Source organism: Triturus cristatus, chromosome 12, assembly GCF_964204655.1.
Source record: "Triturus cristatus chromosome 12, aTriCri1.1, whole genome shotgun sequence".
NCBI classification, from domain to species: Eukaryota; Metazoa; Chordata; class Amphibia; order Caudata; family Salamandridae; genus Triturus; species Triturus cristatus.
The window spans coordinates 599,577,963-599,603,632 of NC_140595.1; the positions used below are offsets into that span (position 1 = coordinate 599,577,963).

At 44.9% G+C, this 25,670-nt stretch overlaps 1 protein-coding gene across 2 annotated transcripts in view; it reads right to left on the bottom strand.

The window, feature by feature from the left end:
• Positions 1–25,670, bottom strand: part of WWP2 (WW domain containing E3 ubiquitin protein ligase 2) — a 462,541-nt gene that overhangs the window by 163,547 nt on the left and 273,324 nt on the right. For both annotated transcript variants that reach the window (XM_085639040.1, XM_085639039.1), the window contains exons 5-6: positions 7,015–7,133; positions 5,884–6,091 (exon numbers count right to left, since the gene is read on the bottom strand). In XM_085639040.1, the coding sequence (XP_085495166.1) occupies positions 5,884–6,091; positions 7,015–7,133 (327 nt within the window). The remainder of the gene's footprint in view (positions 1–5,883; positions 6,092–7,014; positions 7,134–25,670) is intronic.

Here is a 25,670-nt window from a genome sequence, read left to right on the forward strand (position 1 = left end):
CTGTGTGCGTGGATGAGGAGCTTGAAGGTGATCCTCTTGTTGACGGGGAGCCAGTGCAGGTCTCTCAGGAGGGGTGTGATGTGGTTGCGTCGTGGTATGTTGAGGATCAGTCGTGCTGCGGTGTTCTGGATGCGTTGCAGCCGCTTCAGGAGCTTGGTTGTTATTCCTGCGTAGAGGGCGTTGCCGTAGTCCAGTCTGCTGGTGACGAGGGCGTGGGTGACGGTCCTTCTAGTGTCGGGGGGATCCATTTGAAGAGTCTGAGGAGCATACGGAGGGTGCTGAAGCAAGATGCGGAGACTGCGTTGACCTGCTTGGTCATGGAGAGGGCGGAGTCTACGACGAACCCTAGGTTGCGTGCGTGGTCGGTGGGATACGGGGCTGTTCCTAGTGAAGTAGGCCACCAGGAGTCGTCCCAGGCTGAGGGGGTGGAGCCGAGGATGAGGACCTCCGTCTTGTCTGAGTTTAGCTTCAATCTGCTGTGCTTCATCCATTCGGCGACGGCCTTCATTCCTCTATGGAGGTTGGCTTTGGCGGTGAGGGGGTCTCCAGTGAGGGATATGATCAGCTGGGTGTCGTCTGCGTAGGAGATGATGTTGAGGCTATGTTGTCGTGCGACGTGGGCGAGTGGTGCAATGTAGATGTTGATATTTTTGACATCCTGATATTCTTGACACAACATTTTTGTATCATAATATTTTAAATTCGATCCTTTGTCCAAACATCCCCAAGTGCTATATTGCTGATAGGACTGGTATTGTAGGTGTTACCTCTGACAAGATGTGGATAGGGCCTCTGGTATTGTCTATCTCCATTTCCTGTACTGATCCATCCGAAAAGACCCCCCCCCACTGGCCAGAGTCTGAAGGGCCCCCATGGCTTTTGCTTTATATGTGTCCTTTTAAATTTTCTCAAGTATTTGATCAACCTGTGAGCCATACAAATGCATTAAAAAGCATATTTAATAAATGAATTTGCACGTCGGACTAAACCCGGAATTGCGTAGCTAAGCATGTCTTCTTGCTAATATGCTGCTGCTAATTTTACTTGATGCCGTATCTGCTGCGTCTAATGTACACTGAATGGAAGTGTTTGACAGCACCTTTCCCTCCTCCACTAACTGTTGTTCGTGTTTTTTATGTTGTTCTGATAGATGCTGGATGCACTCCTCCATCTCATCCCAATGGGCTCTGTCAAATCTGGATAGTAACCCTACTGAGTTGGCTATCCTCCACTGAGTAGTACTTTGCACTGCTACCCTTTTCCTCGCTGCATCCAACTTCTTACTTTCTTGTTACGGGGTGGTGCAACCCTAGTGCTGTGTGACTTTGCATGTTTACATGCAGTATGTACTACTGAGTCTGGTGGAACATTGCCCCTGATGTATGGTGGATCTGTTTGAGAGGGGTTGTATTTTTTTTCTACCCTCGGTGTTATCACTTTTGCCTTTACTGACTGTATTAAGTTTTCAGTAGCAGATCTGAGCATGCCTTTCAGCATAGGCAGATACTGTACTGCCCTTTGTGATTTACAGTGTTTCCAAGAGAAAGACCTCCTCATCTTGTTGGAAATGCAAATTTACTTTATGAAAAGTGGCTCCTCTCTGAATCATTTCAATTTAAGTGGTCCTGTCATCTGATGCAGATGGCTTAACCGGATAAGGGTCTATATCTGGGCCCCTTCTCAGTCAATATTATAATTCTTCCATAGTACATGTATTGGGGACATATCATATTGGATCTCATCTGGTCCATAAGGACGCCCTGGCTCATATATGTCCTTAGGTGAGCCTTGAGGTGAAAAAGGCTCTGGTAATTTGTGTAGCCTATCTAGTGGTGGTGGAGGAGGGGAAGGGACAGGTGGCAGTGGCATAGGAAGAAGAGGTGGTATGAAAGATAGCCTACTTGTATTCTTCTCCTTCTGCCTCTTCGTTTTATGTGGTTGGGTATCCAAATCTTCTTAGAAGAACCTTTTTGGCTTTACAAGCGAGACTTCGTAGGTGCCTTAATGTCAGTTTTTCCTGTTTGAGGATAAATATGAAGTCTCCACTGACGTGCGTCAAGCTCGTCTTGTGGGTGTATTAAAATCGGCTGCTCGGTTTCCCCAGAGTCTGTACCTGATTTTAGTTTGTGCATCTTCTTTTGCACCGTCAGTTTCTGTGGTGCTGAAGCAGATCTCGACTTTGATAGTGCCATCAGTGCTGTCTTGTGTCATATCATGGCGTCTGGCTTTGTGACTTCTTTTGACATAGAAACTTTCAGCTCTGATGTGGCTTTCGGTGCTGCCGTACGCAGTGAATTCTTCAGCTCCAATGCCGTTTTCGGCGTCAGTGCCTTCTGTGGTTTTCACTTCAGCAGCGTATTTGGACTTTTTTTTTTTATTTGAGTTTTATATAGCGCTGGCTAGACCCGGAGGAATTAGAGCGCTTTTGTTCATCTCTGACCCTTTTGCCTGGGGGTGTCTCGAGTGCAAAGCTGTGTGGTGGCTACGTGTCGACATCAGCAGTTGCTGGTCCTCATGCGTCTTCGACGCAAGGCTCGACCCTCACTACTGGACTTAATATGGCGAGCAACAGTACAACGTAGAATAGGGGAATATGAATGAGGAAAGGTCGGGCCACTAAGGCCTGTCGGGCACTACTATTGGTGTGCACGCCACTGTGAACCGTATGCTTCACCCGAATGAGGCATATGGAGGATGAAGACATTTGAAGTCCAGTAGTGGTAACCAGGGCCACTAGGAAAAATACTGCCAGTGATACATACGGCCAGTGAATATTTTGGATGCTTATGTTCATGGACACTTTGAAGCACACTTCACGACATAGCACATTTGGTTGAGTCCCTAAAGTTACTATTCTCGCCCTGAAGAAGTCCATTGTTATATGACGAAGACAGTCAATGCGTTTCGTCTATATGTGTGATACTTTTTAAGAAAAAGAAAATAAAGCCAAGAACCCCACAAAGCTCATTTGTTTGATTGGGGTGTTTCTCTCTTCTTATTCATTTTTTGTTATTTGATGTGGTGCACTGCTATGTTTCTTTCTTGCTATTTGAAACCTTTTTGTATATACACCTTGGCAGCAGGTGCTTGTGGGTGTGTGCACACGTTTTAAAATGTCCTCGAGAACGTTATCTTTGGGAACACAGGTTAGGCGCGGTCTTCCAGGTATGCTGCCGTTTTTGTCTTTATGATTGGATTTGCAGATAGATTATGGCAAAAATCCTTTTTTTTACTTGCCACTCTGACGCATACTTGAAGTAACCCAGTGTCCTAAGCTATGGCAATATCCATATGTATCAGAGTACATTATTAAAGCAGCCACGATCCAGCTGAGGAAAAAGCCCATTTGTGTAATTCAACATAGACTTCACATGGTCGAAGTAACAGCGGTTAGGCTTTGAGCAACATCATATCTGAATAAACACCTAGCAAAAAGATGCACAATTGCAACTCTGACTCATACGGCTGACCCAACTATTAATTTCTTTTTAGAAACAGACATCAGCATGTGCAGTTACAAAAGCAGGGGGTTTGAAGAGTGGTGAGTGTGAAGGTGACCGGTTTGAACATTGGACAAAGTAGAAGGGTGAGGTATGGGTGAGATTCAGGGCTGAATGTCTTTGCTTTGAAGTGTACATGACTGAACATTCATTATTCTACAGGTTTCATGGTTGAATGCTGGTTCCTGTTAAGGGCTCAGGGATGGATGCTTGCTCTTTTAAGGGTTCAAACGTAAATGCCCGACTGCCGGATTCCACGGATAGGTTAGACTGAAATTCCAGATATCACAAGTAGCTCTAGGTTGAAAGCTAATTCCTATGGAAGACACACAGGAGGAAGCTGGTTCTTATGGAGAGCTCAAGGCTGGAAGCTGGTTCATATGGAAGGCTCAAAGCTGAAGCTGGTTCAAGGCAGAGGACTGCACCCTTTTGTTCAGATCTGACCAGACTGGATTTTGGACATAAAGGCTTTCATTTCTCCTCTATACAGAGCACGCTCAGTCCATGTCTCTACTGCCCACTGGAGGATGCGAAATGACCTGGCTGAGCCCGCTTATGATTCTAGACCTTCTGATACAATTAGTTTTAAATCTCTAGACTTTTTTTGGTTTACCATCTCCTGACTCAATTACCAATATCTATTTCCTGATATGTTTGTGGTTTAATATCTTGTGACATATTTTTTACCCAACAGTTTATAGTTTAACTTCTTCTGACATTTTTTTATTTTAGACCCGCTGATACGGTTACACACTGAGACCTTCCCACCGCTTTATAGTTTTAGATCTCCATATGCGGTTTCATTTCAGTCCTCCTGACTTTGCTGTAAGTCTAGTCTACCCGACATGAGTGCAGTTCTAGACCCCTAATGCGATTATCATTCTACACCCTGGTGTGGTAATAACTGTAAAACTTCTGACATATTTATAGTTTCAGATCTCCATACAGTGTTATGCCATGACCTCTCCATATATGGATATACATTTAGTCCACCTGATGCACTTTTGATTTTACATCACCTGACACAGTCTTGATTTCAGAATTTCTAACATGGGAAAACACTCCTTAACAGAATTATATATTTTTTTGCCTCTTTACGTGAAACATCTCCTAACATGGTTATAGTTTAGAAATCTTCGCATGGTTATGAATCTGAATGTTTGGACGTGGTTGCAGTTGTATGCTTCTTCAAGCAGACATGATTCAATACCTTTTCGTATGTTTACAATTTTAAGATCTCCGGACGTGTGTCTGATTTTAGACCTCTTGACAATGATATGATGAAACATCTCCCAACTGTTTAATAGTTTTTGACCTCCACACAATATTATTCATGTTCTGACATGGTGAGTGTGGTTCTAATTCAAACATCTTTAATAAAGACGCAAATTTAACATTTCTTGACTTTACCTTGAATTTAGTCAGCATTACATGGCATGAGTCAACATCTCCTGATGTGGTTTTGATGTCAGACCTTTAAAAATGTATGACTTAACATATTCTAGAGAAGTTACAATCTTATGCGCACTCTTTCACGTGGTCCTGGTTTTAAACATCTCCTGATGTGGTCGCAGTGCTAGGCCTTGATATTGTGGCTAGGTTACAATGCTGTGCTCGCCACCTGACTTGGTCCTAGTTTAAGCCACCAATTAATATCGTTAAAGTTGTAGGACTCCTAACAAGAATACAAATCCCCATTTTCTGGAGTGGAGTTCCAGTTTCATACTTCCCGGCATGGTTAAAACCTGCAGTTTCATGCACAAATATGATGCTGTATACCTGGAAATGTTGTGAAATTAGGCTATTTTGTAAAACAGAAAATCAACAAAAAAACTGGAGCTTTTTTATATCTTCCCACAAGCAACCCTGCCCAATAGCAGTTTAAAAACAATTAGATTTAGAAGTGAGAAACTAAACTGCTGAAGGGGCAGTCACGATACGCTTCTGCTTTTTAATAAACAGCTGGATAAGCAAATGTTCAAATGTTGTTTTTCAGAACCTTCAAAAGCCAGAGTTTTCTTGCAAAACTAAAAGCTGCCTCTGTTTCGGGTGAAAGTTAGCATTCATGACGCCCTTGTTTCTTTAAAGGCGCCGGATAATGAAGCATTCATCACGCCCAGACTATAAAAATTCCTGGTAACCTCTGTGTACAGAAAGCTCCCTCACATCGAGGTCCCGCTGCCCATCACTCTCCCCACCTGAGCCTCGCCTGCTTCCCTCCTCCCTCCCGCAGCCCCTTTGACTCTTTCCTGATGGCAGGCATCCCGCTCCCCAGTGGACTGGGCACTTTAGGATAAATAAGCACCTTGTTCCCGTGCTACTGAATAGACCTTAGTTTTCTGTCAGCTTGGAAACGTAACCAGGGCTATTCTTAACCACTTACCCAGGAGGAAGGGCACCCAAGGCATGTGTCTCCGTGGGATGTGGCTGGGCGGTGGGCGCGGAGCCTGGATCTGCGCTCGTGGCGGGGGCATTGGGTGCAGGCGAGGCATCAGTGCCCGTGCTTGCTTTCGGTGCCGTGGGCGTTGGCGGGCCACAGGTCATGGAGATTGCTTCTTGACTGTCCACAGGAGGGCCAGAGAGTCTGCTTACTGTAAATAAGAGGATATGTTATTTATTGTTAGGGCGGCCACCTTGCATAGGTTACTCAATTTCATCAAAGCAACAAGAGGTGTCTGGAGAATGTCCCTGCTCCTAAAAAATAGGAGTGCCTGAGGCGTAGTGGTATTACTACCAACAAAGTGGTCGATTTGGAGGAATATGCAAATCAGAGTCTTTGAAACTGTATGAGCAGCAATGGAGTGGCAAGGCCTATAATACAGAGTAATAAGTGGCAAAAATCAAGGATGCAGCTAGAATCCCTCCATCACAGACTACAGAAATTGATCTGCAAAATTCTTTATCATCAATGGAGGGAGTTATCAAATAAGCAAATCGAGAGGATCACTTGGATTGTCTCTTTGGACTAATAAGTGTGGTAGGTATTGGGGGTATTCCCATGGTTGGTGGGGAAGAAAGGGCGGGTCTGCCATAAGACACTTCCTGTACTGGTAAGTGAGTAGAATCCATAGAGTAGGTCAAAAGAAGACAATTGAATCGTGCCTCCTGTACGACTCGCATCACGGATTGTGTATTGAATGGTAATCATGTAGTGAGCACATAAAGTCAGCCAATGGAAAAAGAGAGTTGAGATGTGGTACCTTCAACAGTCTCCCAACTCTTAGATGAAGTAGAAAGAAAGAAAGACATGGGATTGAATCTAAGCTGGGGCATCAAAACTACAATGGTTTGCAATGACAGCCCCTCAGCACAGAGCACCAATGTTACAGGTGCAGTAGAGGTCAGAGCGGTGAACATAGAGGCCTGCATATTTGTTATCAAAGCCCCTGAAATTAAAGCATGCACCTGAAGTATCAGCCGACATTATAAGTAAAGCGTTACATTTGGAGACGACCATCAAGGAAAGCAGAGCGAGAGGAGGGAAGGTGGGAGGAACTCTTCCTCCTGTATTTACCAGAGGTGGCTGCGGGTTCATGACGCTTCAGACTCTTGACTTGATGCCGGTCCTGGCTGCTGGGTCTTGGATTCTGCTCAGCATTCTCTTCTCGTTTCTCGTGTGCCTCAGTGTGTGCTCTGTAGACACAAGACACACCAAATATGAGCTCTAAACCTCCTACATCACATGTTGTTGACCGGCTTAAAGATCCAGGACGTTGCGTCTGAATTACAGTGTACAATCGATCCTTGAAACAGCAACTGCTGTATGTGGCTCCTCTTACAGTACAACTAAAACAATAACCAGCATGCAGTGTCTTACCCTGTAGTGTGTGTCCTGTGAAATGTCCTATTCAGAAGAGTATGACACAAGCTCTCTATCTGTTGGGCATTCCGAGATCAAGCCCATCTACGTACCGACCTAATTCCTGAGTTGCGACATGTTAGTATAGTGCTGCGCTTGCACGTTGCACGCATCAGATACCACAAGCCTTTAGTTATCCAGGTCCCAGTCTTATGGGGTTAGTAATAGTTGTGACTTATTGCAGTGTCTGCTGCGAGGGAGATGTTCCAGGATTCACAACCAACATATGCACGACTACATCAACACTAACGCCCATCACTATGGGAGACCCATTATTATACCTTATATGAGGCACTATAGTGTCTCAGTCTTGACGAAATGTAATACTGATTCTTCACGAGTCCCATCCAATGAAGGTCTTCAGTTCAGACCCAGGAGTAAAGGTATTTTGCATCTTCCTACATTCATATACTGCTACTCTACGTTCAACGATGAATAATATCGTTTTGTGTAGCGCACATCCATAACCATCTCTTGGCACTGGTCTTTGTGCAAAGTCGTGAAACATACAGCTCACTGGGTGCACTGGCTAAAGCGTATCGGAGGATCTGTCTACCTCTGAATAATGGAAACTTCCCTTTACAACGTGGCAGATACATTGTGCATCAAGTATCTTACAAGGACTGCACCAACCCTTTAAAACCTGCCCCCAATCTGTACCACCAGTGGCAACCTTCCACCACCTCCCACATCTCACATTGTTTCCACCCATCAAACACCATCCCCTACTACCCATGCAACCATCTACACCAATCACCTATTGCACATGTTGATTTTGCATCACCTGTACCAATCTTCTAAAAATTGAGAAGTCCATCTTCACAAATTAATATCTGGCAACAGGGACATGCAGACTTCCCATGCACGAAACCAGAATAACAAAAAACGACAAAGGGTTTGAAGAGGAGTGGCCAAAAAATACAACTCCTCATCTTAGAACTGTGAAGTTTCAATACAGTATATGTCCATGATTTAGGATTATGCATGACTGAGAAATTCAGGGCAAATGTGAAATAAGCAGAAATCTTAAATTTCACTAGTTTTTCTGGCAGTATGGAGTTCAAGTATTTGCATAGTGTGATTTTGTACCATCGGAATCTAAGCATACCCCGCCTGCGTAAGTCACCTATTGGCATGGTGACTCTTCCTGGACTACAAAGACGGCTCAGAAAGGTCTGGAGTGTTCCACTTCTAACACTGCCAATTAAAATGGTTTGAATAAGAAGGCTAATTGGACTGAATTGGAAGACTGTCGGATTGGTTAAAACACCAGGTTATTTCAACTATTCAGACTATCTGCCCAAGTACCAATGATAATTCACCCAAAAGGCCTATCAGGCTGGACTGGCTTTGAACGTTATGAAGGCTGAAAATGTGTTGCTTGGGTGTAGAACAAATGCAAAAAGAACAGATGACGGACATGGAATGCCTAACAAATCGAACATCCTCCCCCAGTCACAGATCATGGTTAAATCCATTGTTGTTTGCACATCAGGCAATTCCAGTTTAGACCAAGCCATATGCAAATACGTCTTGACCCTGCAAGCCATGGAAACAGTCCAGCCTGAACTGCCAGGTCAGGTCCTCCCTGGACCGGAAACAGGCATTCTGGGTCTGGTTTCAGGGTATCACCCCTCATCAGACAGGCTAGCTTGAATCTGGAGACGTAGCGAGCTTGGGACCCACATCTGGGCATACCCGTCCCACTTAGGGCGACAAATGCAAAAAGAACAGATGATGGACGGAACGCTGAACAATGCAAACATTCACCCCCAGTCACAGATCTGGGTTAAATCCATGGGTGTGGAGCAGTGAAACAATGGGCCTCCCACACCGTGTGCGGTGCAGCAGGACCATGTCTGCCATTTTCACAGTTTGTAAACCCAGATCCCGGAAATGATGGATTTAACAAGGCAAAAGAAGACAGGTGAATGTGGATTCCACTCACTCCTGGTGTACAAAGAAAGCGCAGAAATAAAAACATTTTCTAGTGAATGCATTCGTCTCTACTTTTACACCAACCAAAGATAATTTGGTACGGTATGTTGGAACCCTAAAAAGCTCCGGCGCTCTGGGGCCGGGCATCATTCCCAGCAAGACATGAAAGCCAAACTGCTTTCACGTCAGTTCTTGAGACGAATGAAATGCCATGCTCCAGAGAAAAATACATTATTACTACATATACAGGCAAGGGAAGGGAGAGTCGTCACTGGATTCAGCTCCATTTTTCAATGACTGAACTCCAGTTTAGAAACGGTGCTAAGGATTCTAGTAACGTATTCTTCTGAGGCGACAAAAGGAAAGCTCTTCTGGGAGTATTTCTGCTCGAGCTGCCATAGAGGGTTCACCATGCTGAGTTTGCCAACTGCTGAGAGCGTCCACCCCCATCCCTTGCAAACAGTGCATTTTTTCTCGAACTAGCCGGCAGCTTTAGTTTTAAATAGAGAGAGGCCCGGCAACGAAACCTGAGGTTTTATACAAACGTGTATTTATCCAAATATGGAGAAAAGGGGGAGGCGGAAAAGGGGAGCGTAGAGGACTCTGTGGGGGAAGGAGGAGGCGATGGAAGTGAACGATACAGAGAAGGAAGAAAGGAAACCAAGCGATAAAAGATGGACGAACTGAATAGAGTAAAACCAAATAGAAAAAAAAACATACCATGGGCAGAGAAACTAAGAAAAACAAACAACATAAAAGAGAGAAAGAAATACATAGTCACAGACACAAGGAAAAACAGACGAAGGGCGCAAAGAGGAGCATAAAAGCCTTGAAAAATGTAACCACAGAAATACAAAAGAATGAAAATAGACAGAGCACAAATAAAAAAAAACGTTTGTGTGCAAAACAAAGTGAATGATTCAGGCACACAGGGTGCTACATCCAATTTTTGTTTTTTATGCATATGAAAGCTACTTTCCCTTTCATACAAATCCTGCAATAAGTACGTGTGTGAACCAAGAAATCGGACTCCTACGCTGTGAGAGCACTGGGGTTGACCCCGTGGTGTCCAGAATGCACACAATGCCGCTGGGCCTGAGAGGCGGGTGGTGCCACCAATCACAGAGCCGTAGGCCTCTGTTTCTGTAGAACTGGCAGTCCACATAGTCACTCACTCTTGTGCACTCACTGCACTAATGCGTTGGATACGTTCCCACCATAGCACAGATCTCTCATAATATGGCCTCCAAGACAGGTAGGGGACATTTTTCTGTTTGCAGGTGGCTCTTACACTGTCCCCAGTCAGTCTGCTTGTCTCACAAGCTTCCTTTCCAAACACTGGATTACAATAATAACAGCACAGAAGAAAACTCCAGCTTAATTGCCTTGGTAAGTGACCGCACTTCACAAACCAGATGCAAACCTAAAATAGTATACCTGAAAAACCACCCTAAGGCGAGCAGAGCAGTAAACACATTTTGTGTCGCATCCATTAAGTAATTCACTATCCTATGGAAAAGAAATGAAAATGAAATTCGTTTAAACAAAGTTGTACAAAGGCCTATTCAGGCAGCGCAGTCAAAATGCAGGATCGAAATCCCAGGACAGTCAATCGATTGAGCACAGACTTAAGACCAACAAAATCCCCAATCATTGATCAGTGTTCTGACCTAAGCTTTCAAACACAGTGGCATACTCTCTCTGCTGGATCTGGTGGTTGAGTCTGCAAGTGAAAAGAGAATGTGTGCAAAATCCCAGGTCATAAACTCAATATGAAAACACCACTGCACCTACGCCGCAGGGCAGATAGCACTAGTCAGGTTAGGCGCCTAAGCTGCAACGCTGGCCAACTCTTAGCATCCAGAAACCTATGTATATCGTGGAAAGCCCACCATGGCTAATCTGGGCTGGAGGAGGAAAACGAACAGGAGAAGCTCGAAGGAAAAGGATTTCGAGGTCCAAAGTGAGTGCGGGTGACACTTAGCAGGTCAGGTGATCTAGCAGTTGTGAGGTTTGAATACATCAACCACTAAAAAAACTCATTAACTCTTTAAAAAACTCTTCGAGGAGGTCAGCACCATGAGCCATCCAAAACATCTCCCCAGCTACATTGCCACTGATAAAAAGGCTGGCAGTCTTGAACTTCTGTTAATATCATTTAAGGGCAAGGCTCTCAAGGTAACATTCTGCAGCTGGTATCTGTGGTTTCGCTTTGACATTAGTCCACACAAACTTCTACAGGCAGACCCTAGATGAGAATAATGAAGGCAGGAGGCTGTGTTCCCTGGCATAGTGGCTGCTCTTGACTACACACTTGAACGGATACTGCCACCAAAGGCGGAACAAATCAGATGTTCCATCAGCACAAAAGCGGCCTGCAATTTCAATCTGCTCGCATAACATTGCTCTTGGCTCCCTGGCTCAACACATAATGCCATGACATTGCATGACTCTTCAACTTTATATGGGGGAAGCATCATGTACAAGAACATGGCTGCTGGCCAAGTCCTGTAAACACGTAGACAAGATTGCCATAGGAAACATCCCTCTTCAATACATTCAAGTGTCACACATTTTTCAATTCTGGGTTCAGTGAAAATTGTGGAGCCAATGAAATAAGGTCACAGAGAGAGCTTTACACGGTCAAAAATTGGGTTCAGACACCTGGACAAAGTGGCAGGCTATAAAGTAAGCAAATGACAAGGAGTGAAATATCACAGTGATCGGCTCAATGTTCCACCAATTTGGAAGTAGGTTGTCAATCGGATTCCCATTGCAGGAAATTCCCTCTGCCCTTGTTGTATCCCCCATCCGTTTGCTTTTGGATACTATGGATTATTTTAAGCTTTGCCTGGCCTAAGACCTACTATTGGGCATCAGTCCTAATACATCTCTAAAACGTCTTCCATTTACTCTCAGTGAAGCCCCTGTTAGATTGAAGGTGGTACGACACTTTGGTAGCTCTCTAGGCTGACACAGAGAAGTGTCAAATATTAATAACCAGTACATCAGAAACTGACTGTAGCATCATGCCTGACCCACTCGTATAAGGTCACATGTGCACTTTGGTAATGGGACAGATGTGTGCACACCATGTATACCCCCTGGGTCACAACAGCTGCATGTGGCCTTGTGTGGCCCACCAACAACTGAGAAGCTTTTTTAGATTCTTCTGAATGTTCCTCAAACTAAATTCCTGAAATCTCCATGGAACCTGTCAAGAAGGTGTTAAATGAACTTTGCATATTTCTTCAGTCCATTCTGGACTTTGCTGGATACGGTGGCCCCATCAGCCAAAAGCTTTTCTTGCCTGATGTCTTCCCAGGAAGGTGTGGAATTCCTTTGAAGTCCATGGGGAGGGGGGGCGTGGTTTGGACGCCGAGAGAGATGGCGGCTCGGTGATTCTCTCTGCCCGTGCGTGAAACGAATGAGGGCAGAGGAACGGGTCTCACCGCTCCTATCCAGCACCGGACGGTGGAAACAGTGATCGGAATGTGAGGGGGCCTGTGAGGCGAAGTTTGGAGACTTTTCGCTGATGAGAAGCGGCTCGGCCGCAGCCTTAAGCGATCCGCCCGATGCCCGCGAGGACTTCGGCAGGCTACGGGACCGCGTGACTGGAGGTGTGTCGGCGGCCGGGCGGTTGCCGGAGTGGATCGAGCCCATGTGCGACTGTTATCGGAACTCAGCCGGTATATGAACAGGAGCGCACCTGTGGTGAGGCAGAGGAGCTGCGCAGCGCGATGGGCAGTCGTTGGTGCATATCGCACAGACAAGATGGCGGCTACCGCGACATAGAGGGAGAGCCCTGACGCTTCTGCTGCAGAATCTGTGGGGAGTTTGGAGCATACTGAGCTATCTGCATTCCGTGAGTGATGTGTGCCTACTGGATCGTGCCTTGATGCTGTTAGTTGTTGGGATGTGAGGCCGGCTCTACCCCCTTCAGTGCTGCCGTGAAATGATGGTGGTGTTCGTGTCATCGTGGTAGCGCGCATGGAATGGATGGCTCCCTCTAGGGTGGAACTAGGCCTGCAAAGTCGAATCTGATGCTCCGCCTGTGGCGCGCTCTGCTTTATTCATCTGGAGTTCGAGGTGCCTTACATGGGGATGTGGAGCTGTAATTGTCTCAGGCGCTGTCTTGGGTGGGGTGATCCTTCATTACTGCTATCGTGTTGCTCTGGGCCTGCCTGGCTTCCCTGCTACCGTGTGATCTCGCCTGCAATCTTGTGCCTTGTACCATGGTTCCTGTGAGTGGAGGCGCGACCATTCCCTGTTCGTCTTCGCTGGTCTCCAGGATGTGATCAGGTACCTCTGCGCTTAGGTGGGTAACACGAGCGCCATGCTCTGAGATCCTCCATTCACACAGATAGCGGACGGGAAGGCGCCAGGGGATGAAGCCTTCGTTGCACGCGTGGTGATGTTTTAAGTTAAAGTGAATATACCTGGCTGCTACCAGTCGGCAGAGGGAAACGGCGATCAGGAGGCACTCCATAGGAGTAGGCTGAAGCACCTTGGGACATTTCTGACTGGCAAAGGAATCTACACGACGGACTACCATGGCTGATAGTAAAGAATCGGTGAAAAGCATGAAGAGGCTCAAATCTGATCAGTCGAATCCTAGTTCACCCAGCAAGGGAGCGAAAGGTAATCCGGACCCGATGGATCTGATACTTAATAAACTGGAAGAAGTTAGGGAGCTAGCTAAGGCAACCAAAGATGAGGTGGCGGCTATCAGGCAGGATAATCGCGAAACCAATGCAAAATTGGTGGAGGCAGAATCGAGGATTAGCAGACTTGAGGATCTAGAAGTAAAGTCGTGTGCAGCCATCAACCGCTTATGCATATCATCGGATCAAACTATGCGGAAACTGACGGAGTTGGAGGACAGGAACAGGCGGGGGAACCTACGCATTTTTGGCCTTCCGGAGGGGTCGGAGGATCAACATGCGAGCTGTGGGGCCTTCTTGGAGTCTTGGTTTACCCAGGCTACTAATCTGTCCTTTCACCATCCACTGGAGTTTGATAGGGCTCATAGAGTGCCAGGCAAGATAAGTAAAAACCAGAAAGGGCCCAGAGCGATTGTGTGCAAGCCATTGCGATATCAACATGTGGAGCAGATTCTTGACTTCATGAGGAAAAACAACCATATTTTATGGAAATCGGTCAAGGTATACATCTCACAGGACTACAGTAAAGAGACGGTGGAGGTTAGGAAAGCGTTCTTGGCACTGCGACCAATGCTAAAGAAAAGGGGCTTCCAGTATGGGTTTGCTGGCCCTGCAAAGTACCGTGTGTTGGTCCATGGGTCTCCACATTTCTTCTCGGATCCTTTGAAACTGAAACGCATGCTTGATGGTCCGGACGATCTGGACATGGATACAAGCGCCTCAATGGGGGCAGTAGCGCAGGACTCAGCCTCAGGTTATAAGTGAACACAGCTCTGTATGAGCTAATGCTACTTGAAGGGGCAGGTTGCCTGGGGCATGTTCTCTGCCTCCAGGTTCTCTCCAAAGACAGTTTTGTTGGCAGTATGCAGTTGCAGATGCGCAGGGTACCTGGCCACATAATATGTTTTAGAATTATTACCTTTAGAATAGATGGGTTTCAGTTTAACGGGCCAGATTGCTAATGGTCATGTATAATGTTTCACAGGTTTATTAGGTGGGTTTGTAGTGATTGACGGGGGTGGGCTGTTGTTTAAACGGCTGGTCTATTATGGTTGATGAGGTACCCGAAGGTTGTGCTGGTGGGGGGGGGTGTTGATGCCTAAGGGGTGGTAACAGGCCTTAGTTTAAGGGTGATAGTTCCTCTGTTCCATGGTTCTTATCTCTCTGTAACGGCTATGCACGGGGGGGGGGTTTCTGAAGCATTCTCTTTCCAGTCACCATGCCTAAATCGTACAGTTGGGGTGGGGAGGGTGGGGGGCTGGGGGTTTTTTGGGTAGGGGTATGTGTTCCTTGTTTTTTGCTCTTGTTTTTGTTTGTTCCGGCTTGCATGGTCTCCATCTTCTTGCTTCTCGTGGGTGTGGGTGGTGCCGGGCACTACTGCGGCTTTAAATCCGCTTACACTGTGAAGTATATGCTTGTTGTGATGTTGATGCAACCTCCTGATGCTAAATAGCTCACTTAGCTCTCCGATGGGAGTATGTAATTTGGACAGACTGAAGGTACTGTCGTTTAACGTTAAGGGCCTGAACCAGCCTGTTAAGAGACAGAAGATATTAGATTATGTTAAAAGACTGAGGGGTGATATTGTTTTACTCCAGGAGACGAAGCTTGATGCGAAGCAGTTTTACCACCTGAGGAATACATTTTATAATGAGGTGGTGGGTGCTGAGGCTGTGAATAAAAAGAATGGTGTCCTGATACTTGTTGCGAGGAAATCTAAGGTGGAGGTTTTATCGTCTGAAGTTAGTGCAGATGGTAGATGGGTCACGGCCAAGATGAGTAAGGATAATACAGAGTTCTATGTTACTAGCGTGTACGCACCCAACACTAGCGACCTGGTCTTTTGGGACAAACTAAATAAACACCTTGAAACTATTCCGGACAATGCGTTGCACATAGTAGCTGGGGATTTCAATCTTCCAATAGATGCAATTTTAGATAGAGACTCACACTGCATCTTTAAACCAACAAAAGCTCATAAAGCTTTTCTTAGTATGTGTAAGCGCTTTAACTTGGTGGATACATGGAGACTCCAGAATTCCACTGAGAGGGATTATACTTTCTATTCCCCACCACACGACTCGTATTCCCGGATTGACTTCCTCCTTATCACACAGAATGGCGTTCCTAGATTAGACTCTACAACCATTGAACCTCGTGTATTATCGGATCATTCGTGCATTTCATTAACAATTACGAATGTTAAACCATCCTCTCGTCAGACATCTTGGAGGCTGAATGATGAAATCCTAACTAGTGACAAGCACCGGTCCACAATCCAGGAGGCGATATCCTCCTACCTTCAGATTAATAAACAGGGGGACACGTCCGATCTCATTAGGTGGGAGGCTCTGAAAAGTACTATAAGGGGAGTGTGTATTAAAATTAGGTCTGAGATGAATAAATCTTATAATGAGAAGTTGGAGGCTTTGGAGATGGACATTAGGAATCTAGAGATTAAACATCTAAAAGATAGGGATGAGGTGTCTCTTGCTGCATTGGCGAATAAAAAATATGAATATAATAAAATAGTTAGTGAGAGAGCGGGAGTCTGGCTTGACAAGGGCAGGCGTTTTAAGCTTTGTGAGTCTAATAAGGCAGGTAAATCCCTCGCCTCATACTTGAAGTTCAAGGTTCAGAAGAACTCTATTAGTGTCATTAAAGATGCATTGGGGCATTCGCATTCAGACCCTGACAAAATAACGGAGGTGTTTAGAGTTTTCTACGAGGACCTCTATGCAAAAAATGGGGCGGTAGAGGAATCTAGAATTAAGGATTACTTAGATGAGTGTGATCTCCCACAGCTTTCGGATGAGGACCGGGTCAGTCTTAATGGTCCAATTAGTTCTTCAGAGATAGAGACTGCAATTAAACGCTTAAAAGTAGGGAAAGCCCCGGGCCCTGACGGATTCACTGCAAAATTTTATAAAACCTTCCCCTCCCTTTTGGTCGACCCCCTCCTACAGCTATTTCAAGGTATTAATAAATCGGGTGAGGTTAGAGGTACTTTGGCAGAGGCCATAATTGCTGTACTTCCTAAAGATGGGAAAGACCCCTCGCTACCGAAAAACTATAGGCCGATCTCATTGATTAATATTGATTGCAAACTCCTGGCCATGATACTTTCCGCCCGCCTGCAGGGGGTTCTCCCGCAGCTGATCCATCCATCCCAAGCTGGCTTCCTTAAGAATCGTTTGTCCAGTGACAACACAAGAATTCTGGCGCACGTACTAGAAAAAGCGAAACTTTTAGACACACCGACTGCAGCAATAACACTAGATGCTGAAAAAGCATTCGATAAGGTTGATTGGTCCTTCCTCCGTGCTGTTCTCTGTAAATTCAATTTAGGGGAGTCATTTACTAGACTGGTAATGTCCCTTTACTGCTGCCCTTCGGCGCGTGTTAGGGCTGGTGGATCCTTTTCCTCTCCCTTTTGCTTACAACAAGGCACGAGACAGGGTTGCCCCCTGTCACCCTCACTGTTCCTGTTGGCAATTGAACCGTTCTTATATCATATAAGGCATGACCCAAATATAGCGGGTATACCGTTTGGTGATTGCACTGTAAAATTAACGGCTTATGCGGACGATGTGCTGATTATGTCGGAAAGAGCGGATGAAGCAATTCCGGCGCTCATGACTGACATTGAGGAATTTTTCCAGAGTCTCTGGATATAAACTCAATAAAGATAAAACGGAGGTAAAACTTTTGAACAGTGTTGGGGACAAGGGAATTATTGGAGATTCTGGGCTTACATGGCAGCCTCGGTGTTTTAAATACCTTGGGCTGGATTTTGATAAGGATTTGATCTCCACGCTGAAAGTAAATGAAGACTTGACCCTGAAAAAGATTTCTACATTACTGGAAGGTTGGTCCCCAAAGTTTCTCTCCTGGTGGGGTAGAGCAGAGACGCTTAAAATGATGTCGACCCCGTTGGTCAACTATCTGGCCAGTATGCTCCCTATGACGTTCTCTAATGCTTTTATTACTAAGGTGGATCAGTTGTTTGGGAATTTTCTGTGGCAGGGCAAGAAGGCCAGAGTCTCACTGAAGAAATTACAATTAGCAAAAGACAAAGGCGGTCTGGGTCTCCCCTCCTTCAGGTGCTATCAGACAGCGTTTCTGTGCAAACAGGGTGCTCAGTGGCTGTTAAAATCCCCTGCATATACACTATTATGGATTAATATTGAAGAGGCACTGCTGGATCACGCGCCTTTGGAGGCCCTCCTTACGATGGACCTGTCACACCTTCCTCATTCTAAATATATCATGCTTAATACTAGAAGGGCCTTACTTAGACTCGACCAAACGCATAAAACAAACTTGACATTTGCCAGATCATCATTTATGTCCCTGTGGAGGAATGCCCATCTTAAACATAAGGGTAGTAGTATATTCTGGGAGTCATGGTCCAAGAAGGGCATTAATTTGGTGAAGGACTTATATGATGATAAGGCTCCGCTGCCATTCTCGACCTTACAGCACCGGCATGATCTTACCCCGATGGATTTTTATGATTTCCTAAAACTTAAATCGATTCTGACAGCGAGTAACTTCTCTCCTTATGTCCCATGGCTATTACAGCATATCCCACGATTAATACATGCTGGACACTTTGTGTCGAAGGTATATAAAATGTTGTTGCCTCTACCCATGAAAAAACACAAAAGAGTGGAGGGCGTATGGGAGGCGGAGCCAAATCTATCAGGCATATCCTTTGATTGGGAAGTGATTCATAAGTTAGCCCTTACACATAAAGTCTCACCCATCCTATTTCAGACTAAATATATGCTTCTCAACAGGGCCTTTTGGACGCCCGACAGGCTTTTCAGATGTAAATTAAGAGATTCCCCTGTGTGCTGGAACTGTCAGTCAGGTACTGGGGATCTTGCACACATGCTATTTTCCTGTTCTTCATTAGGGGATTATTGGGGGAAGATATTTGATTGCATTTCTCATGTTTTTAAGATAACACCTATACAGGAATTTGTTTACGTCATTCTGGGGGCACTGGACCCACAAATAACAACTGACCAAGATCGCCAGCTGATGGATTTAATGTTAACAATGGCATGTAAAGTGATTCTTTGCAAATGGAAAAATGCGACTGAAGTGAGCTTTAAAATCTGGCAGGAATGGTTATCTTTCCTGAGGGGGTCTAGCAATCCGGCGCTGCAGGCTTCTACCTGGAGCCCTTCTAACAAAAAGCTTTGGAAATCGTTGGATGCATCCTCCTTTCATTATGAGCCACCTTGAGAGGTATACTGTGGTTGGCCCCTCTGAGTGGGGTTGTTGTAAGGTGAGGCGTGATTGACCCCTTGATTGATTGATTGATTGATGTACTTATAGAGCGCAGCTATCACCCTACGGGTATCTTGGCGCTTGCATTGGGAACCCGTCCTGGTTTTTCCCTGTAAGATAACCCGTACTGGGCATCCCCAAGGTGAAAGCCAGGCATCCCGCCGCGGGGGGCCGTTGTGGAGATTAAGCAGGCTTGTTGCCCAGAGCTGCATAGCGTGAACTCGTGCTTAGAGTGGGCACCGAAGCGAGAATTATCGAGTCCGTGGACGATTGGGCTCTGGACCCTGCCGCGTCGGGAATCGAACCCAGGTCCCGGGTCTGATCTCTGCTTCAGGGTATGCCTCCTCTAACCAGTGAGCTACACTTCTCCACTTGAGTCCGGGGCGCTGCGCCCACACACGATGCAATGTAATGGGAATGTACCTGTATTTGATGATGCGAGCTGGAACGGGGTTTTATTCTTCATTTCATTTGTCTTGTCACTCATTTCTATTTTTTGTATTTGTATGTATGGATATGACTATTTTGAACTTTGTCTACGGAAGAGTTATTGTATTGTCTCTGTTACTTTAATAAAAACAATTTGAAATAAAAAAAAAAAGAAGTCCATGGGGAGGATTTAGTAGCCAAGGAAAGGGTTTGCTGTAGGGTGTGAAACATTTGGCACCTTTGTTTGGACAGGATTTGTCCTATGAGATTACCTTAACTATAAGCCTCACATGCTCTACGTACCATCATTCTTCAGGGGTACCTACCTGTGACATCCCACCCTGCCCGCTTTAAAGCCCTAAGCTGAACCTACACACCCTCATGTTGAGTATGAAAAAAGGGAAGGAGGAGCCCAGCTTTGCTTGCTGAGGAAGAACAAAGAGAGCAGTACTGGCCTGTACTTCAGTCTCTGTCTATAAGAACTTGCTACCAGGAGCCTGAAAATAATGTGCTGTCTTTGACCTCAATTCTTCCGTGGAACGTAACTTTTTAGATCCGAAGTAAAAGGAAGTTGAAATATTTTAAACAAGCTGTCGATACAGTATGAAAAATTCCAACAGCTTACTTGATACCCGAAGGCTGGAAGTACTTAGTCACTGCGTTAAAGTGGACTGACTTTGCTGTTACCAGTCCTGAAGAATTGCAAGAAACCATTAAGTAGTCCTGTTACTATCCCTACAATTATGACCACAAATAAAAAAACTATACATCAACCACGGCAACATCACACCAGGTCCACTGGCCTTCATGAACATACGTAGCAACATGGGGTCCTGTAGTGAATATTCGTGGTGCGCAGTCAACCTCTAGTGAACACTTTTCATAAAAGACTTATCCATTGGTGCTAAATTTTTCTCTCTTCTCATTCAATCACTAAGCAAATGTTATGGAATCTTTACCCCAGAGAGACTACGCTCTGTGACTTTGAGCATTTCTATTTTATATTTAACTCATTCTAACTAAAGTGGATCAATCCAGGTTTTTGTTTTTTTTACCATTCTACCATTTATCTGTTTTCTTAATTCTTGTGCCAGTTAGGGACTATTTTTTTTTTTTAATTATTACAAAAAGAGCTAATTCGTTAAGCTCATTATGTCATAATTGGTAGTGTTTGATTGGTTGCTGACCACATAAGCATGCTCTGAAGTTTAGCTTTTTGGCTCAGGCAAAGCTACCAAGAGTGAACCAAGAATACAACGGAAAGAAGCTTATCTCTGTGTGTCCTTCTGATCACGTAGTGTGGGAACTTGGTCACAGCTCATCGTCTGCCAACCAGATTCCCTAAACTCACCAAATATCAGACAGCAATTAGATTGACTGAATGACAATCAAGGCAGGAAAGCACATGACAGCTCCACAGGTTGACCTGGTGAAAACTCAAGACAAGCTTTGACTTTAGGGTTTCTATTTTACAGCTTCGCTGAGGTATTGGCAATCTGCTTGGATGTTGGTGGCACTAACTGTTCCTTAACTGTGCCCGCATCTGGGTAAAGTCTAGTGGGGCAGGGTAAATCCTAAAGCAGACACACCTACTGGATCTCCACTTGGTGCTGCGATGGGTACAAGTTTCCCTGCTGTATAAACCTGCTATTGTTCTGCCTTGCTCTGACATTTTTGGTGGGAGAAGGTTCGGAGAATCCCACTCATCTGATGACTTTACCATAGTCTTGACCTCTGTGGGCAAACTCTGTTTCAGAAAAGAAATATAGGGCTACATGTAGCAAGCATTTTTCAGACCAGGTTCGGTAGCATGTTACCAAATTGCAGTTTGGAATTGCGAAATACATACCAATTCAGTATTAGAAAGTGGAGTGTTTAGGGCGTCCCTTCCCAATACCGAATTGCAGTGGTATGTAAGAATAAAATGAAACTGCAAAGTTAATTTATTTCTTTTTAAATGCAGGCTGTTTTCCTTTAAGGAAAACGGCTCGCATTTTAACCCTTTCGCTGCGGCGGGAATTTCGCCGCAGCGCTGGGGGGTGCGGGGGGGCAGCGCGGTGGCGCTGTGCTCATGACGGAGCCACTCCGTCATGAGCCACGGTTGAGCTGTGCTCATGACGGAGCGGTTCCGTCATGACTCCGCCCAGTTGCGTTGTCCCCCCGCACAGGCGGGAAAACAGCGCCGCGTGGGCGGAGCGGCGGCCAACGGTCGTGGCATGACGGAACCGCTCCGTCATGAGCACACGGCAACCGTGGCTCATGACGGAGCGGTTCCGTCATGAGCGGGGAAGGGGTTAAAAAAAATTATGCTTTATTAAAAAACAATCACAAACATGGTGGTTTGCTGACCTCAGCAGTCTACCATCGCTGTGAAGGCTGCGATTCCTAAATGGTTGCTAAATTGCAACCTACCTCATTAATATTCATGAGGTTGTTCTATTTGCGACCTACTAGAAATCGCTAAATAAATCCAAAAGAGTTTCATACATTAGGAATACAGATTTCCTAATAGCGATTAGGAGAGAATCGCAAATAGGAAATCTGTATTCCTAATGTTAGTACATCTAGCCCACAATTGGCTATATTAATGTTTACTGTATTCAGGGATAGTCTCCAAGTCACTTCTTCAAATAAAGGACTACCTCTTAGTGTGCATACTCTGCTCTGCTGATAGAGGAACACTAAAGTGAAAATGAGGATACAACAACTGCATGGTTTAATGTATGGTGCAGATGTAAATAGGGTTGGTAAGAGATATATAATTGATGGACTTATGTGGTGAAGTTGATTTAAATTGTTTGAATGGTACTGGTGGATAACTGAAGTGTTTTAGATTAAAATGGATTGTTCCTCAATTGGAAACTATGAGGTTTCACACCCCTACGCAAGAACACTGAGTTGTATTAACTTAAAAGGGCTCTACGTGATGAGTGGTGAACGTTCCACAGACTAAGTGATAAAAAAACAAATTGTGTGCTACCCTGCATGAATGGCATACAGTGTGGCTGGATATGTACGCTTTGCTGCATGTGTTGGATGCTAACTGCATGTCAGTTACACCACTGTCCTCCACACAACCTACTGTTGAACAAGCTAAATCCAATAAAGACAGTTTAAAAAAAATAACTGTCCTCCAAAATGGCCGGGCCAGTAACGGCTATCGCCCACTGCTAGACACGAGGGAGTTCCAACTCTGTAGAAGCACTACCATCAGTTGCATATATTTTTTTAATGTGCATCTAATACAAAAGTAGTAATGTATGGGGAATTAGCAGTATTTTAACTGCATATTATAGGTCTAAAAAAAGAGAAGAAAAACACAACAAAACTTCAAACTTAAACTTTCTCCCATCCCACCCATCCATAAAGCCCAAGAGTGAGTACTACTGAGCAAGGTGTTTTACGTAGAGGTGTGAGCCTGCACACTGGACCACCAGTTGCCTAATAATTCTGAAAACAAACCAAGCACTGCCACCTGTTCTTTAAGCCATCTACTGTACTCCTGGTGGAGGAGGCAGCTTTAACCTTCCGCTGGATTAGGCTCCAAGTTAACGGCCCCCTCCAAAAGTGGCCCTATGAGTAAATCCTCCAAACACCAAATGTTCTTTTCGAGCCCCAGGATAGCACACTCCACCACTCTGAAACTCTACAAGCTGTTCCCGGGGGTTCTGAGGCAATAATAAGTAACAATTTGGTGACATTACCACACTCAGTAGACGAAGGTCTGTTTGGTGGCTGTGCTGACGGGTTCTTACACAAATGCAGTGTCAGAGCATGCTGGCTCTTAACGTAAAAACACTTGAGTCGGTGGCTTGCACCAGGCAATCAAATACTATCAACGATGTAGTGTGCATTGCCCCAGCAGTGGTTGGGTGAGATAAGATAATGACACAAATGTAGCAAAAGTTTATCGTCATGAAATGCTTCAGTGTACCAAAAATGTAAACAGTAAAAGCTACTGGGGCGGGAAGCCTGCATGTCACCTCTTCCAAAGCACGGTTAAATGATGTGACATACTAACAGGAACAATTGTCTAACTTCTGGGAATGCATGCAACTGCGCTTCATGCCACCCAGGGATATATGGGAGCCTTTTGCCACTTTTCTTCGTACCAGAAACTCCGGTTCCCCTGTGGTGGTTACAGCCGAGGATGGAGTGCAATCAGATGGGGTTGTGTGACAGTCGATTGCTTTACCGTATTGTTCGTGGCATCACAGCGTGCCACTTGTCAACCGTTAATGCCTTGTTTTCCGGGTCTTTCTCTGCGTTCCAAATACCTCACTTACATTATGTACATGTAATCCCTATTTTGTACGCGGTTTACAAAAAGAGGCCTAGTCTCTAGGTACCGCACCTATCAAGCTGTAGGGAGTAATCCAAAGGAGCAGTGCTGAGATCAAGGGAAAACAGCCATCTTGGTCCCCATAAGCGGATATGATCCACACACATACACTAAAGAGATCAGCACTCACTATCTATTGTTTTTCCAAATATTGTCTATTCTGGTCAAAACAAAATTGATCAATTGCAAAACTGGATTTGAGCATTATTTAATTGATGTAGTTCACGTCCAGAGATCGCAAGTTCATTCAAATTCGTTCAGACGTGTCGTATGTTGAAAATTCTTTATTGACAATAAGCAAAATATTCACACCAGCGTAGCCATCGCGTTTCGTCCCTTTTCTCGAGACTTCTTCAGGGCTTTGTCCTTTCAGAGAAACGTTTCTCAAACCATCTGTTCACATTCGTTTGTCACATACACTGAACATTACCGATTAGGTTCAACTGCTGACACGGGCTAAAATTATAAACTTGCTGAACTCGAATAATTCTGTTTTAAAACGAAGACTTCTATTTCATTAATCAAGGACCTTTTGGTCAAACTAATGTGACTGTACCCAGTTTGCTACTTAAATCCACTTCACTGCTCAATGTAGGTTTAGTGACTGTCAGGGGTTTGATACAGGTAAAGAGGGCCTCTAGTAGGGCATTAGTTATGTAACAGGGCTTCAGTTTCTGGAGAATCGTGGTTTTCCCTGAACAGTTGTATACAGAATGAACACTGTGTGCAGGATAGGTTACCCTTTCATCTGTGAGTAAACATGAACTCGGCTACCCATGAAGTATATGGTATAGGGTCAATGCTGCACATAACACAAGCTTGATTTACCTATGTGAGATGTATGTATGATAGCAGTAATGATGCTTCATACTATTCTGAGCTACTTTTCACTTACATTCATAGCTCTAGTTCTGTACCCATTTATAGGGAAATATGAACTAAAGAAGCTTGGATGATGTCATCAATGATATCTTTTGAGATGTCATAAGTGATGAATTAGAACATGTCATGAGTGATGTAATATGTGAGCACTGGCATAACAAAACTTGAGGGGGCCCCCCTGCAAGGTACAAGGAGGGCTGCCCTCCGGACTCAATCGGGATCTCTCCGGCCTGAGTACTGTGCTGAGGAGGCCCCCTGGAGCTTGGGGCCCACCGCAACAAGTGGGCTCAGGGGGGGACTGTAATACGTCACTGTATGTGAGGTCATAAGCAGTGCATGATGGGGGCACAACTTATAGTTAGCTCTGTAACTATGACTGGTGAATTTCAGTTGTTTTTTTTCCAAATCAAAACGTTAATGTTGTCACTGACATATTCACCTAACTATAATAATACTTGAACCTTTGTTTTTGTCCAGTGAATTTCTAGGTCTTTTTAATGTAAAGTAATATTTTATTACTATACGTAAAGCCAACCCCCCACAGCGCACAGGCCCGTATGTTTTTTTAAAAGGGGGGCACGTTGTCACCCCTATCCCGAAGCCTTATTAGGTACTGGGGAATGCATCTTCCAGATCCATTTTTTAAACAAAAATGTTTTATAGAGGATGGGCGTCAAGTGGCTCCCTGAACCTTATTAGGCCCTAGGGACCTCATCCACCCGGGCCTTGTGTTTTTAAAGGGGAGGAGGACCAAG